This window comes from Montipora capricornis, chromosome 14 (assembly GCF_036669925.1).
Source record: "Montipora capricornis isolate CH-2021 chromosome 14, ASM3666992v2, whole genome shotgun sequence".
Classification (NCBI taxonomy): Eukaryota; Metazoa; Cnidaria; class Anthozoa; order Scleractinia; family Acroporidae; genus Montipora; species Montipora capricornis.
Window position 1 is genome coordinate 24,959,082 of NC_090896.1, and position 15,000 is coordinate 24,974,081.

Consider the following 15,000-nt stretch of genomic DNA (forward strand, 5'->3'; position numbering starts at 1 on the left):
GCGACCGATAACTGGTCTTTAAACATCGATCATGGCTTTATTAAGAAGGCCTTCGATACAGTGGACCACACTACTCTTCTTTCAAAATTACAAGCTTATGGTATTCAGGGTTCCATTGACCAATGGTTCTGTTCTTATTTAAAGAACCGAAACCTAAAGTTACAAAAATTGCAAAATCGTGCTGCACGCGTCATAACGTTTTCAAATTACGATCGTAGTACTGATGAACTGTTGCGGATGGTAAACTGGGTTAAACTAGACCGTCAACGCCTTGTTAATAAATCAATTTTGATGTATAAGATTGTAAATAATATGGTTCCGAACTATCTTAGTTCTTACTTTGTCTTCCGTTCTGATACTGTACGCTTCCCATCCCTCAGCCCCGCACTAATTATTGTAAAAGAAGTTTGTCCTGTAGCGGGGTTGTATTGTGAAATAGTTTGCCCTTGAATATTCGGCAGTCGCTCTCTCTTAATGAATTTAAATCTAAGTTGAAGAACTATCATTTTAATAGTAGTCTTATGTAAGTTTTTATTTTACTTTTATACACGGCTTCCTTGTAAAGCAGGTTTCTTATTATTTCTTTTATTATAGTATTTAGTAATTTAATTTTAGCTAGGTAGTTAGATTTATTTAATTCATTATTGTAAAGTCCTGAAGGAAATACTGCGTCTAAACAAAGATTTTACTTATGCCTTTACCTTACGTGAGTGATGTTGAAGTTGGCGAGAAGAGCAAGGGGACACTTCGTGACGCTTATTGAAATCCGCGCGCATCTAATTAGGGTCAAACCTGGACATATCAGAGATCACAGCCGTAATATTACATCCACTTTGATAGACCTGATGATCATCAGCATACATAAACAAGTTACTAGTACGTACGTTTAAAGATAAGTCATTTTGAAATCTTGCGGGCAGCCCCTTAGTTAATCTTTCCATTTGCTTGTTACACCGTTAATTTTAACACAGTTTTTACGCCCGATGAAATAGGACTAAGGACAGGTGAGAGAATCCGTAGGCTTCAAGTTTCTTAATCATCGGCGTACGATGCATCGAGTCAAATGCTTTACTCATGTCCGTTAACAAATCCGCTATGCCTTCCTGGTTATCTATTGCTTTTTTCCAGTCCTCCGTTACGCGGATTAGGTTGGTTTCGCAGCTGTGCGTTTTCCTGTAAGCGGACAGTTTACCATATAAATGAGTATCAAGTTTCTCTGTGATTTGTTTGCTGAGTAGTCATTCAAAAACTTTTGCTACTGCGTTCGGGATTGTTACTGGTCTATAATTTACACAGTCAGCCCTGTCTTTCTGTTTGAAAACTAGGGTCCAGACTCCCCTCTTCCAGCTACTTGGCTACTGCCCACCTTGAATATAAGTGTTAAAAAGTTTAGTTAACGAAGGTGTAAGACTGACGGCCGTTGAGTTTAGGATTAAGGTGGGGATTGCGTCCCAGCCCGTGGCTATAACTCGTTTTCCACTGCGCAAAAGTCTATTTTGTTTAATTTGAAGTGAAGACTACGATGAGAATGACGAATGGCGTCCACGCTGAAATGCATGTTGAAGTCGTCTTCGTCAAGTTGTAGGACATGCTGGCCTCCAATTTCATTTGCCATTGCTGAGACGTAATCTCCAAATACTTCCACTACATTTCTTTGGTCGCTAATTATGCTTCCGTTAATCCGTATGGAAATGTTTGTTGTGTCTCTACTTTTCGAACTTAGAAATGGGTGAAAGGTCTTAAAGAAATCTCTAGGCTTCATTTTTAACTAATAAACGAAGGGGGTAGTTTCTATAGAAACTGTGGTGCTGCGCCGGTGCGGAAGTAGTATACAAAAATTTAGTTTTGTCAACCGAGTTGATAATGTAAATTGACCACCGTACAGGGATTCTAAAGGCTGACGTTTTGAGCGTTACTCCTTCGTCAGAGCGAATCGAGGAATTATGGGTTGTGTGTTGTTTTTATTGTGGAGTAGGAGCTACGCTATTGATGGTAACATGGCAACGCGTAAAATTAATCCTCGCCCCATTCTTCTCGCCGGCTTCGCCGGCTCGCGTTTACAAGTGAGCCTGCTCGCAGGCTAGGTTTGCAATGTCTGCCATGGATTGATTTGCATAATTTTCCTCGTTCAAAAGTTCTTTCTTTTAATCAACCAGATCTTCTTCGTCAGCGACGAATAAGTCGCTGAAATGTGGCAATTCACAAGAATTGTGAAGCTTGGGTGTTTTAGATAGAACTTTATGATTGCTGACGACATTTTAAGGCATTTTATGTGAAACCAGTAATAATTATTACATTCCGAACACAAAATTGCATTTTGATTATTCCGAACGCTCTTGCCGCAGTCTTTACAAGGATAATTAATCGGTTCAGGATTTAATTCCACATCGCCACATATCTTTAACATCAAAGGATTGAAGCTGCTACGTTGGTCAGTAGAATGCCAATAGTGTAAGAATGTCCACGACAACGAACTTTCCTTCTTGTGCTCGTAAGTCTTTTCAAACAAGTTCCGATTGCTAAATTCTCGCGAATATTTTAGATCTACGATGGAAAGTTTCTTTCTGGCATGCTTTGAACAGGCACAGTGGTTCTTCCATTGACTGGTGTGCATTTTAATGGTAAGCACCAAGGATAGAAGTAGAAAATTCTTTAAAACAACGGAGCTTGTTCGCGCGGGACTGAATGTCGCCATCTTGGTTGTCATAGGAATTTTAGACGTGGCTCGTGCAGTTCATGTATCAGCTGGTTTGAATCCAGGAGGCATATCACAATATAAGTAAAATACGATCGTCAGGGTGAGTGTAGTCTTTAGAAGGATTGTTTAGGATGACATTGACTGAGGTTTCGACAACCTGAGCGGAAGTAATCTTCAGAGTCTAAGTGATTTGTGAGTAACGTCAGAGTCATTTGTGTAACGTCAGTGTGATTGGTGCGTTTCGATCCGTCTATATTGGTACGCACCAATCACCGTTTATTCTTCAAAGCCAATTACATCTGGGCTCAACTGACAGTCTACCAATAACATCACCAACAAGTTGACCAATGACATCTACGGCCAGAGCTTTTACAGTGTCTACTGACGCTACACAAATCACTTTGACCCTGAAGATGACTTCCGCTCAGGTTGTCGAAACGTCAGTCAATGTCATCTCAAACAGTCCTTTTCAGGACTACACTCACCCTGACGATCGTATTTTATTCAATTATGATGAATTATGCATATATTGTAAGAGGTATCTTTAAAAAATACGCATCATCATTTGCCCTTCTTTCTTTGTAGAGTATAGTTGCGTTTTCACATATTGACTTACAATCCTAACTAAGTAATTTAAATAAAAATCTGTATTTGAAACGAGAGTTTTCGTTGGCTGCAGTGATAATTTTGACGGGAAATACCTTTTCATTCGCAAAGCGAACGCTAGCAACACATATCAATCCCGAACTGTTGCTTCTTTCATTTTTATTTATGCGTGAGCATTTAAGCTTTAAAATTTTGCTGTCACGTCTCGGGTGGTCGAGCCAAAATGCTTACATGTTAAAACGTTGTCGTGCTTACCAGGGTTACCCTATCTGGCCACGCGAGACAACTCGCCTCCCCGAGTTGTCTCGCCCTACTCATGTAAACGGTTGATAGAACTTTTAAACAAATGACTGGAAAAATATCTCGCCCAGGGTAACTCGGGGCGTGGGTTATCTCGGGGGCCCGAGACCATATAAACGGGGCCAAAAACAAAATCTCTCGCTATTGTTTAAACATCAAGGAGCAGAATGTCAAGGTAAAATCGCAGATAAAGCCGAATCATTCGTGTTATCAGATGCAAACAACGATTTTAAGACGCCAATAGGATATGCTTATATCTCCAAGAAAAATGGACTTTGAAAAAAGTCTAGCTTTACAGCAGCTACTCAACTATCATTTTGTAAAGAATTGTGTCGCTAAACTATTGTTAAGCGCTTTTGAAAACAATGTCAAATTTGCCGTTCGCTGCCTCTCTGTCATGCTCAACTTATTACCCGATCGTCGCAGCGCTAATTCCACAATTTGGCTTCTTTGGATTTACGACCTGTTGCTTCCGAGTATATTCTAGAGGACTTAACACAACTGCAAACGTTATGGAGCCAGTGGAAGTGGGACGATCTAGTAATACATAAAACGTTTGCCAAATCCCTAACGAAGTACAACTAAAATGTCTTCTTTTAGACAAACCATTCTTCGGATGCATCCTCTGTACTCTTCCTTAAAAAAAAAAAGAAAGTGTAAAAAAGTCATTGCAGACGAAGCAACGCTATCTGAATAACAGAGTCTTTAGAAATGATAGCCTGTTCAAGTCCTTCTAATTTGATCAGATATTCGGCAATTTTACCGGAACTATGATTTGCAACTCTGTAACCAATCGGAGCGAGGCCCAAAGAGCTCTATTGTTTTACGACCAATAAGAGAAGAGAGAGAAAAAAAAAAGAATTTGGCATTTTTACATGTAATCCGACAAGAAAATTTATCATGCTCTCCTTCCCCGACAGGAAACGTAGGGAGGAAGGGTATGATTTTAGGCTACGCTGATGACGACAATGTTAACGTCATTTGCAGTCACTTAAGAACAAGAATTAAGACCGTGGCCCTGAATTGTTTTTCTAGATGTCGACGAGTGTTCATCGGGAAAACATAACTGTAGCACTAAAGCAGTGTGTACCAATACCGAGGGTTCATATAACTGCTCCTGCAAGGAAGGTTATACTGGAGACGGACGGAATTGTTCAGGTGAGCTGATGGATGTTAATCTCTTTTCAAAAAATTAAAGAAAGTAGCTGCACTGGAATTGTGCTCGAGTTAGATTATTTAAATTTTAATCATTGCTTTATTCCATTTCGGTGACAATGCATCGTTCTTGCATTCTTGTTGATGTATGGGTTTCCTTATATAGTCACTAAAGCCCCATCTTCAGCCGACAGGCTTTTCGACTGTTTGATTCGCATTGCTTATCGTAGCGATCTGATTGGATGAATTTCAGCTTAGACAGGATTTTCATATATCAAAATTGTTCCGCGGCACGCAATGCCTGTAGGGTGAAAGTAGGCCTTTAAAGAAATCACCTGATTTTAACTGACTCCTTCTACGAGTCAAAACATGGTGTCAGAACATAAACGTCTGTTTTGAGCAATACGAACTTTTTCACGTATACAAAACGGTGTAATTGCTGTTCCTTTCCTCTGTTTGCAATTTCGAAGTGGTCCATGTGTTCAAAGTGTAAGAAGATGACGACACAACCCAGAAAGACCCTTGTGGAGTCGAGTGTGCAAATTATCGCGCTATATACACTTAGCACATGTACAGTACCACCTCCTGCTCCCCTTTATCATCAGCACGTTATTTCGCCTAGTTTTCCGCTGCCAAGTACGGCGACGTTGCTGGCAACCAGCGCGTCGTCAAACACCAATGGATTGATTACGGAATAGCAACAGGCCTCCATAAGCGAGAAGAATCGCTCCGTCTTGCGACTTTGAGATCTGCAATGGGTAAGGAATGTCTACAAATTCTACTCAACCTAAACCTCTCAGAGCAATATATGAATATGAAGAAGATAGATAAATGCTTGGAAGCCCCCCAGCAGAAATGTAGCATATTAAAACTAGATATTCAATTCATGTGTGTAACAAGGCGAAGAATCTGTTCAAAGTTACGTCACAAGATTGAGAAACTTGGCCGCGTTCTGCAAGTGCGAAATACTGACAGACGAGTTTATCAGGGCCAGGCTGGTGCTCCGCTTAAAGAGTCAAGTCGAGGAGAAAAATTCTGTAACGGGAAAAAAAATCTCTACGGAAAGTCATACAAATGTGTATGTTACAGGTAAATTTGAAATTCAGGTTGAAATGATTTCAACCTAGGTAAATTTAATTTTAAACTAGGTTGAAATTGAAAGTAGGAAACATCAACAAAAAGTCCATCAATTGTTAGCAAGTATGTGTATATTGGTAAGTAAGGCGGTGCTGGAAGTAAGGGGATGTGGTTAGCGTACGTTCATGAGTCTAAGCAAGTAAAATTCTTCTTCTTCTTCTCCTTCTTCTTCTTCTTCTTCCATGGTAGAATGTTGATCATGTTTCTTATCTGGGCTATTTTTTGTTTCTTTCCATGGTGGTATGCCAAAGACCAATTCAGAAGGAGTTTGTTTTGTTGCTTCATGTTCCCCAATGCTCTTTTCTAAGAAGCTTCCCCTAGTACTTGACACCAATGATTTGGACTATGTTTCTTTTCTTTTAAGATATTTCTGACGTTTTGCTTCACTGTTTGATTGTTACTATCCACCAAACCTTGAGTTGATGGTTTTCTAGGAGCTCCATGAAGTTGAGTGGTGCCCTTGTTCTTGCAGAATTGGGACATCAGAGAATTCTTAAATGCTCGTCCATTGTCAGTGTGTATTTTCTGAGGGAATCCAAATTACCGGCAGTATTGAGACAGGCATTCCAATACATCTCCGACTTGCTTTTTTTTTTCAATGGATAAAGCCATGAATATTTTGTGAAATGATCAATCATGTGGAGAATCCAATTGTGTTTGCGATGACGTGAACATGTACATGGTAAGTTTCTAAGGTCCATTAGGTCCATTTGCGAATGTGTTAGGAATCCTTTTGCTTGCATAGGGGCTATCACAGGCTGTTTTGCCTGCTGGTAATCGACTTTTGTTCTTCGTGCATTGAGCAGATTTACACAAAGAGTTGTTTTGCTTTTTGGGATACGGACTCGTAGTTTCGCTTGATATACTTGTCCATCTTGTCTCTTCCTTTGTGCGCAATATTCGAATGGGCTTGGCAAATAACTTGGTGTAGTTGACATTTTTGAGGAGATTTTTTTTCCGTTCTTGCATAATATTTTGCCATCCTCCAGTTTCCATTCATTTCTTTTGATAATTGCTACGTCTTGATATACTTGTCCATCTCGTCTCTTCCTTTGTGCGCAATATTCGAATGGGCTTGGCAAAGAACTTGGTGTAGTTCACATTTCTTAACCCTTTTCTTTCCCGTTCATGGATAATATTTTGCTACCCTCCAGTTTCCATCCTTTTCTTTTGATAATTGCTACGTCTTGACTTGTCAGATTTGTTCTGCCTTTGCTGTCTTCATTACCACTAACCACTTCACTGCATGGTTGTAAAAGTTGTCGTCAATAAAAAGAGTTATTTTGCTTCCTTTTCTCTTTTTGGAAGCTTTAACTTCACCCAATGTTTTGTAGAATATCTCTGAATCAACACAACCTGTGTTAGCCAGTTTACGAAACATACAGGGCCACTCATTGAGCAAGAGTAAACTTTTGCATAATTTACTGTGGCCGAGAAGAGTATGGACCCTCTAGCTCCAGGAGAAAATTATTTGCTATTAAAATTAAGGACGGCTGCTTATCCAAGTCCTGTGTGGTTTAGCGGTTAGTTACGGCGGAGGACTCGCTACTAAAAGATGCCAGAGGTTCCCGGTTCAAGTTCAAGGAAGGTTAAGAGGAATACGGACAGACAGAAAGAGAGTAAGAAAAGAAAAGAAGAGGGTAGAGAGGAGAGTGGGAGGAGGGAAAGGCGATTTTTTTGGTTTGTTTTCAAACCCCTAAAAAACCCTGCCTCTTTTTTTCAACCACACCCCATAAAGAAAATCCCTTTTAAAACAGTTGATAAATAACCTAGGTTAATTAAATTCACCTAGTTTTATTTTAACCAAGTTTGATTAAAATGGACCTGAATTTAATTTCAACCTGTAACATGTACGTCGAGTGAAATCGCGTCCCGCCAAATGAAGGCAATTCAAGGTGTAGAAGACAAGCAGACAAAAAAAAGTATGTAAGTAAGTAAGTAAGTAAGTAAGTAAATAAATAAGGCATTTAGCGAGAAGAAAACTACAAATAGAAATCGTCTAAGAAGACAGATGGAGGAAAAGCGCCCGACCCAGAATACAAAACCGGAAATTCCTTCCGTGTCAAAATGCAAATATTGTGGGCGCAAACAGCGTCATGTAGGGACAACAGAGTGTCTCGCGTTCAAGCAAACCTGCAGCAACTGCCAAAAAGGGGTTATTTCGCGTCATCAAAGAAGGTGAAGCAGTCCGATCAGCTCAGATGACAGTTGCTTGCGAGTGGTAACCGTGTCACTGGTAGAGACCAAAGCAAGACAGTGGTTTGCAGACAACAGTTTCTTCAAGTCAGCTGAAGAAGACTTTACAACGACTCTAGCATTAAGTTGGAATTTTTTGGTGGATCAACCTTGAAACCCTTAGGTGAATTTACCTACTAGTCCTGTACAGCGGCAAAATGCAGACTCTGAAGTTTCAAGTGATTTGACCCTCGTGTAAGCCCTTGATATCAACTGGGACTTACGACAAGCTACAACTCATCCAACTCAATATTTCTGCCCCTAAAAGTCTTCGCCAAATGAACGAGGGTCCACTTGAAACCTATCTCTCCAAGGAAGAACGTTTGAGCAAATATCCTGAAGTTTTCAGCAGGTGCCTGAACTAGGGCATATTGGAGAGGCAAAAATTGTGGTTGGCAAGAGGGTTACACCAGTCCAACAAACGGATATGAAGAAGAAGATCATGGAATTAGGTGAAGAAATTATTAGCAAAGCCGTTAAGCCCTGTTATCGAGTGGATTAGCAGTATAGTGCACGCGATAGTAGCCAAACGTCACAAGATTCGGATTTGCATGCTTAGATTCCAAAGATGTAGACCGGGCCATTCAGTGTCCCAAGTTCCAAGTGCTAACACTAGAAGACCTTTTACCTGAGCTCAGTACAGCTAGTCTAAGAATTCTCAGTTCTTTCTTTTGATGCAAAGGATGGAATTTATCTAGTTAGCCGCGATGAAGAGAGTAGCAAGTTAACTACTTTCTGGACACCCTTGGGAAGATACCGTTACCTAAGCTTAAGAATGCCCTTTGGCATACGCTTGGCCCCAGAAGTGTTCAAAAGCAGGTTACAAGAGTGCCTTGCAGACCTGCCAGGTGTAAAGGTCATCAGAGATGATATCTTTGTGGTTCGTTATTGTGAAACTGACGAAGAAGTCCTTCTGGATCACGATCATAATGTTGTTCGTTTACTGAAACGAGCCAAACAAGTCGAGAGTCAAGCAGCCGCAAGCAAAAGTTAAATTTTTTGGCTTGTTATTTTTACAGATGGAATGAAACCAGATCCATACAAAGTCACTGCCAACAAGAACGTGCGGATGCCTACATTTTAAGTACTTACCTCTCTTGGCTTTATAAGTTATCTCTCTACATTTCTTTCCAAGCTTTTAGATATGTCATCACCACTGAGAGAGTTCACAACTGACCAATCCAAGTTCACCTGGGCAAAGAAACATGATGGAGCTTTCTCTACAATTCAACACTTGCTTGTTCTAGATCATTCCCCAGTGCTTAAGTAAGAAGTCACCATTCAGACGGATGCTAGTGATAAAGGACTTGGAGCCGTGCTTCTTCAAGGTCGACAGCCAGTATCCTTCGCGCCAAGAACTCTCTCAGACAGACTGCCTGGCGATAGTTTTTGCTTGCAAAAGGTTCAACCAATATCTGGCGAGTAGAGAGAAGTTTTCAATAGAAACGGTTCAGGAGCCTTAAGAATAGATATTCAAGAGGTCACTGTTATCAGCTCCTTGCTGTCTCCAAAGGATATTTCTCAGACTTCGACGATTCAACCTTTCAGTCAGTTAGAAACTTGAATCTCAGATGTTCTTGAGCGACAATTTGTCTAGAGCAGCGCAGCATCAAACTCATAAGCCAGACTAATCATTTCAAGCATTCTCCTTGGAGGTAGAGAGCCTAGACCCATTGCAAGCCTTCGAGGTGGCACCAGAAAGACTGGAGCAGTTACAACGTTGCACAGGTCAAGATGACCCTTTGCAAACCTTAACAAGGACAATCCTGACAGGATGGGCTATGCAGAAAGATCAAGCCCCAGTCAAGTTCCGAGAGTACTGGTCTTACCGTGATGGGCTTACCGTACACAACGGCGTTTTATTCAAAGGTTCAAGAGTAGTCATCCCTCAGATACTAAGATCTCAAGTGAAGTCCAGAATACATTCTACCCATTCAGGCGTTGACGCTTACCTTCGTAAAGCTAGAGACACTGTTTTCTGACAAGGCATAAATGCTAAAGTGTGTGACCAAATCAAACAATGTTCAATCTGAAATGAACTTCAAGTCAAGAATCAGAAGTGTTCAATGCAGCGCCATCACCTTACTGACCTCCCATGGAGTCGAGTCACTGCCGACCGAGAAAGCATGTTTTTTGAGTCAAATGAGTCAATGAGTCAATGAGACTCACAGTCAATATAGCAATAATTTGTTGATTAAGCCTAAGCCCTCGTTTCAGTGATTAGGCCTAAGCACTCTCTGAAATTTTAGCTTTCATTTTATGGTTTAATTAACTGCACTAACCCGTTGACTCATTCATTCATTGACTCATGACTCATTGACTCATTGACTCATAAATATTTAACACTCCTGCCGACCAATTCAAACTTTATGGCAAAGCGTACTTAGCGCTTGTAGACTTCTATTCAGGTTTCATCGAAGTGAAACAGTTGCAAAACATCAAATCCAGCTAGGTGATTGTATTTTTAAGGAACAATTCAGCAGATATGGCATAATTCCGGATACACTAGTAACGGACCATGGGCCGCAATTTACAAGTCACGAGTTTCATCAATTTTAACGTGACTGGGGATTTCTCCGTGTATCATCCTTTCGACATCATCACAAGGCAAATGGGAAAGTCGAGTCTGCAGTCAAAGTCGCCAAGTCCTTAATCAAGAAAGCATTCAAGGACAACAAAGATCCTTGGGTAGCCTTATTGGGACAAAGAAACACTAACCGAGTCTCTTGGAACAAGCCCAACTCAAAGGTTGATGTCTCGCAGCACCAGAACCCTACTACTCACAGCTACCAATTTACTGTACCCTAAGCTTCCAGGAAATTTTACGGAAAGCTGAATTTAAAGAAACAAAAAGCTAAGTGGTACCATGATCGCTCTTCCCCCAACCTACCAGAAATAGAAATAGGACAACAGAAAGACCAGCCCTGAAAAATGGGTTACTGTCTTGAGAAGTTGTCAGACAGATCCTATGTGGTGAAAACTAATTCAGAAAACCAAATCCTTCACAGAAACCGAGACTTCTTGAAGCAAGCTGAGAATCCAGCTACCTTTTGCAAGCCAGGTGAAGTCACTGAAAGTCAGCCTTCAAACCTTGGGAACAGCGCACAGACAACATTACCAGAACGAACCGGGGTAATAAGGCCACCCTCTAGGTTCAATGACTGTTACTTAGCTCCCAGTGTTATAAAAAAAAGGAATGAGACTCCAGTAGATTTGTGTTCAGCAGTTAACAGAGTCATTTACTATTAAGACAGTTGAATATTTCCGTTTTGTTTTTCGTTCCTTACTATAGCTTGCTTACTTCTTTTGTTTTGTTAGCATCTTTATCAGGCTAGTTCAGTTCTTAAAAAGCGGGAAAATGTTACAATATATAGCTCTTGCACTATTGTGGACACATACGTTTCCTTATATGGTCATTAAAGAGATAACTTCTTGTTAACTGGCCTACCGTATGTGTCAAAACAATATCAGACGAATTTGGTGCTGTACGGCTTAAGTAATAATCTTCCAAGGTGTCTTTCGGTTTAGAAGAAGTTTCGAATTTACTTATCTGTCATTGCTCTGTTACAGCAGTCAGTTGATTTGTTGATTTTGTGTAGTTTGATCAATCACTTGCCCCTACTTGCTGTGGAACGTAAAGTATTTAAGCTACACAACTCAAAGCTTCGTTCCAAAAAATATTTATCAAGTATACATTATTAGTATTTTGAGTTACAACCAACAGAGATAAACTCTGAAAAACTGTCCAACCTCCGAATTGCTATCCATTCTTCAATTTTGCCTTTCCCTGCCTCCTTTCGTATCAGTTGTTTTATTCAAATCTTCGTTTAACGTGTCGAGTAAATACTTTTATGTTTCGTTTGATTTGTTTAAGAGTTCTCGTACCACAGCCGTTTGGAAGCTAGTCAATCTTAACAATCAACTGATTAGTATACTGCAAGAAATTATTTTAAACTGGAACAACCAACTCATTCAGTGCTAGGAAGGCAGGTTGAACTTATCGGAAGGAAAAACTACGTTTTTCTAGCCGGTAAGGATTACGCGCACTTCCCAAAACGCTCAAAGTAAATTAATTAAAATTGAACAAAGAATTTGCTCAACCTTTCGATGACTAGTTCGGATGCTTTACTACTGTACTAGGTGGTAAGTTTGACTCCTGCAAAGGAACACTCGGGTTTTTTCCGTGTATCTCCAAGTCACCATTTCAAAATATCATCTCGTTATTTCATCTACCGAGACAAACAATTTCCATCGTAGTCATTTATTTCAGTAGCGAGAATGCACCGTTTCGACATTTTCATATCGAGCTCCTGTCGAGAAGCGTGTACTCGATGATTTTTGGATTGCATGGTTTTTCCATCGAAGTCAGACTCTCAAAGACTAACAAGTCCTTCATAGTTAATAATTACACTTGGAGTGGGCAACGTCTTGACAAGGAAATAAATCATTTTGTGTTTTTTTTCGTTTTCTTTTTTTAATTAACATTTTAAAAAACACGGCAGACTGCGAAAATGCAGAGATTTAAATACATGTAGTATGTCAATAGCACGCTGATGCTTATGTTTTTCTCCAGTAACAACCTATTTTTACTCCAACATCAGGAACAAAGTCTTGCAAGCACATCCGGGATATGAATGTCTCCAATTGGAAAGAGGACGGGTATTACTGGATCGACCCGGCCAGTAATGGAACATATCTGAAAGTTTTCTGTGATATGACTACTGACGGAGGTAACGGATAAGAAAAATCTTGCCACGATTAACTATACTTTAAGTACAGAACTACCCTACTGCTAAGGAACCGAAACTCTATCTCAAATGAGTGATAACTTTTTTGGCACCTGCCTTCCCTTACTCTCGCCCAGTCCACTAAGACCCATATATCTAATCAGCCCTGCCTTAAGGCGACCACCAAAACTGTCGTCGGACGCTTAAGGGAGGCAAGAGTCTACAAGAAGTCAGGCCACATGCAGTATATCTTTTAGCTTCTTTTGTAACTGCTTAAGGTGCAAAAGTAGCTGTTATGATCTTTGCAACTTTTAGTTCATTCTATTCGACAATTCAAATACAAGAAACTTCATATGTTCTCAAAAAATGTTTGTTAATGACCTTTGCCTGCTTGCAGGCGGTAGATGTTGTTGTTGTCCCGAAACATATGTCATTAGACACCATATTGCGGGTGTATTTCATAATTAATAAGTGAAGTTAGTGTAGTCCTGAAGTCCTGAGGACTAATGAATGAGTTGCCGGTCCCCAGGCCCCTTCGTTTTTCCCCTATATTTGCAAAGACTTCTGGGATCGCCAAGGGCCAAACAAACCAGTCGATTGCGCTGCTCGAGTTAAAATACGCGACTACAAAACGTCCAATAAAAGGTATTTGTAGGATTTCAAGAAATATAAATCGTTTGAGTTTAAGAAGTAGTCATAGGTGGCGGCGATCACCGTGCAGTGAGTGTATGGATGCGACAATGACCGTCGATATTCAGATCAAACTAGTACTGTCTTGAAATTTTAATCTTATCGAACCAACAAAGAAATGACAGCTTGGGAGAAACAACTTCAAAGAACAAACTTCAAGGCCAACAAGAGCACTAAAATTTACTCTAATCGTTTTGCCGGTGGATACTGTTTTAATACTTGCGAGAAGCCCATTTTGTATATGAAAGGTTATCGAGACCAGGGAAATGAAGTGAAGGCTGGAGAAAATCCCGGGGGGGGGGGGGGGGGGGTACTCGATATATCCCTGGGTGGGGAGGTGCGGCGCGGCCCCTCATACCCTGACCCTGTTTAAGACAAATATCGCTGATTTTCCTACTCATTTTAAGACAGAATTCCGATTTTTGATACCCTGTTTAAGACATTTAACCCAGTTTAAGACAAAAATTGATAAATCGATACCTTGATTAAGACAAAAAATGATAAATTCGATACCCTGTTCAAGACAAAAATCCCGAAAAACATACCCTGGCTGGCCGCACGTCCCTATTAAGCCCTTATAAGGGAGTACCCCCCCCGGGGAGAAAACATCGACATGAAAGGAAAACGAAAGCAACATTCAAAGCCAGATTCCGAAGCAATGCCGTGATAGCTATCTGGAGGAAGAGTCGGATTAAATTACTACGTCTTCGCGCAATTCCGATTTAAATTTTCCACTTTCAGTCGAGGATTATTTCACATCGACAATCTTAATTTTATTTTCAATTGTGTTTGCGTTCCATGCCATTAGCATTAGATCGGTTTGAAGGAGGGAATAGTTTCTGATCAGTTTTGAATATTCGTTTCAAAAACTGTATATGACGACATTCGCTTTATAGTAGTTTCAGTTGAAGATGGTTTCATTTCCGTTTTCATAGTTGTTGCATTTTCAGAAAAAGCCTTTAGATATAACCGCAGGTTGAATCCCAGAAGATTTTAGTGAATCGACCCTAATGACGCTCGGAAGAGGTTTTTGTTTTTTCAGGACTGAAGAATTTGCTGTATCACTGCAAGCAGCGGGTTCGTTTAAATCGGTTTTTTGTATAGATTGAACTTTATTCAGTGTTGACACTCTTTCCGAGCTTTGCTTTAACCGGCACCGAAGCAAAATATTTCACATTGTTGCCCTCGTCTGGATAACTTGAACTTTCACGTACGAAATAGGGTTTTCGCAATTATGACAACGGTATCCAACGGCGAAATCATGAGAGCAAACTTTAGCGCTCTAGGTGACCTTGAAGTTTGTTCGTTGCAGTTGTTTCTCTCAAGCTGCCATTTCAAGTCTTAAGATTTGTTGGATCACGGAGAGTAAAATCTCAAGACATCACTAGTTTGATCTGTCGCTGTTAATATCGACGGTCAATGTCGCATCCACATACACTGCACACCCATGAC

At 40.3% G+C, this 15,000-nt stretch overlaps 1 protein-coding gene across 1 annotated transcript in view; it reads left to right on the forward strand.

Annotated features, from left to right (window-relative positions):
- LOC138032294 (uncharacterized) overlaps positions 1-15,000 on the forward strand; it is a 56,311-nt gene that overhangs the window by 35,837 nt on the left and 5,474 nt on the right. Inside the window, exons 4-5 of the mRNA XM_068879936.1 lie at positions 4,640-4,762; positions 12,733-12,861. Coding sequence (XP_068736037.1) covers positions 4,640-4,762; positions 12,733-12,861 — 252 coding nt within the window. The remainder of the gene's footprint in view (positions 1-4,639; positions 4,763-12,732; positions 12,862-15,000) is intronic.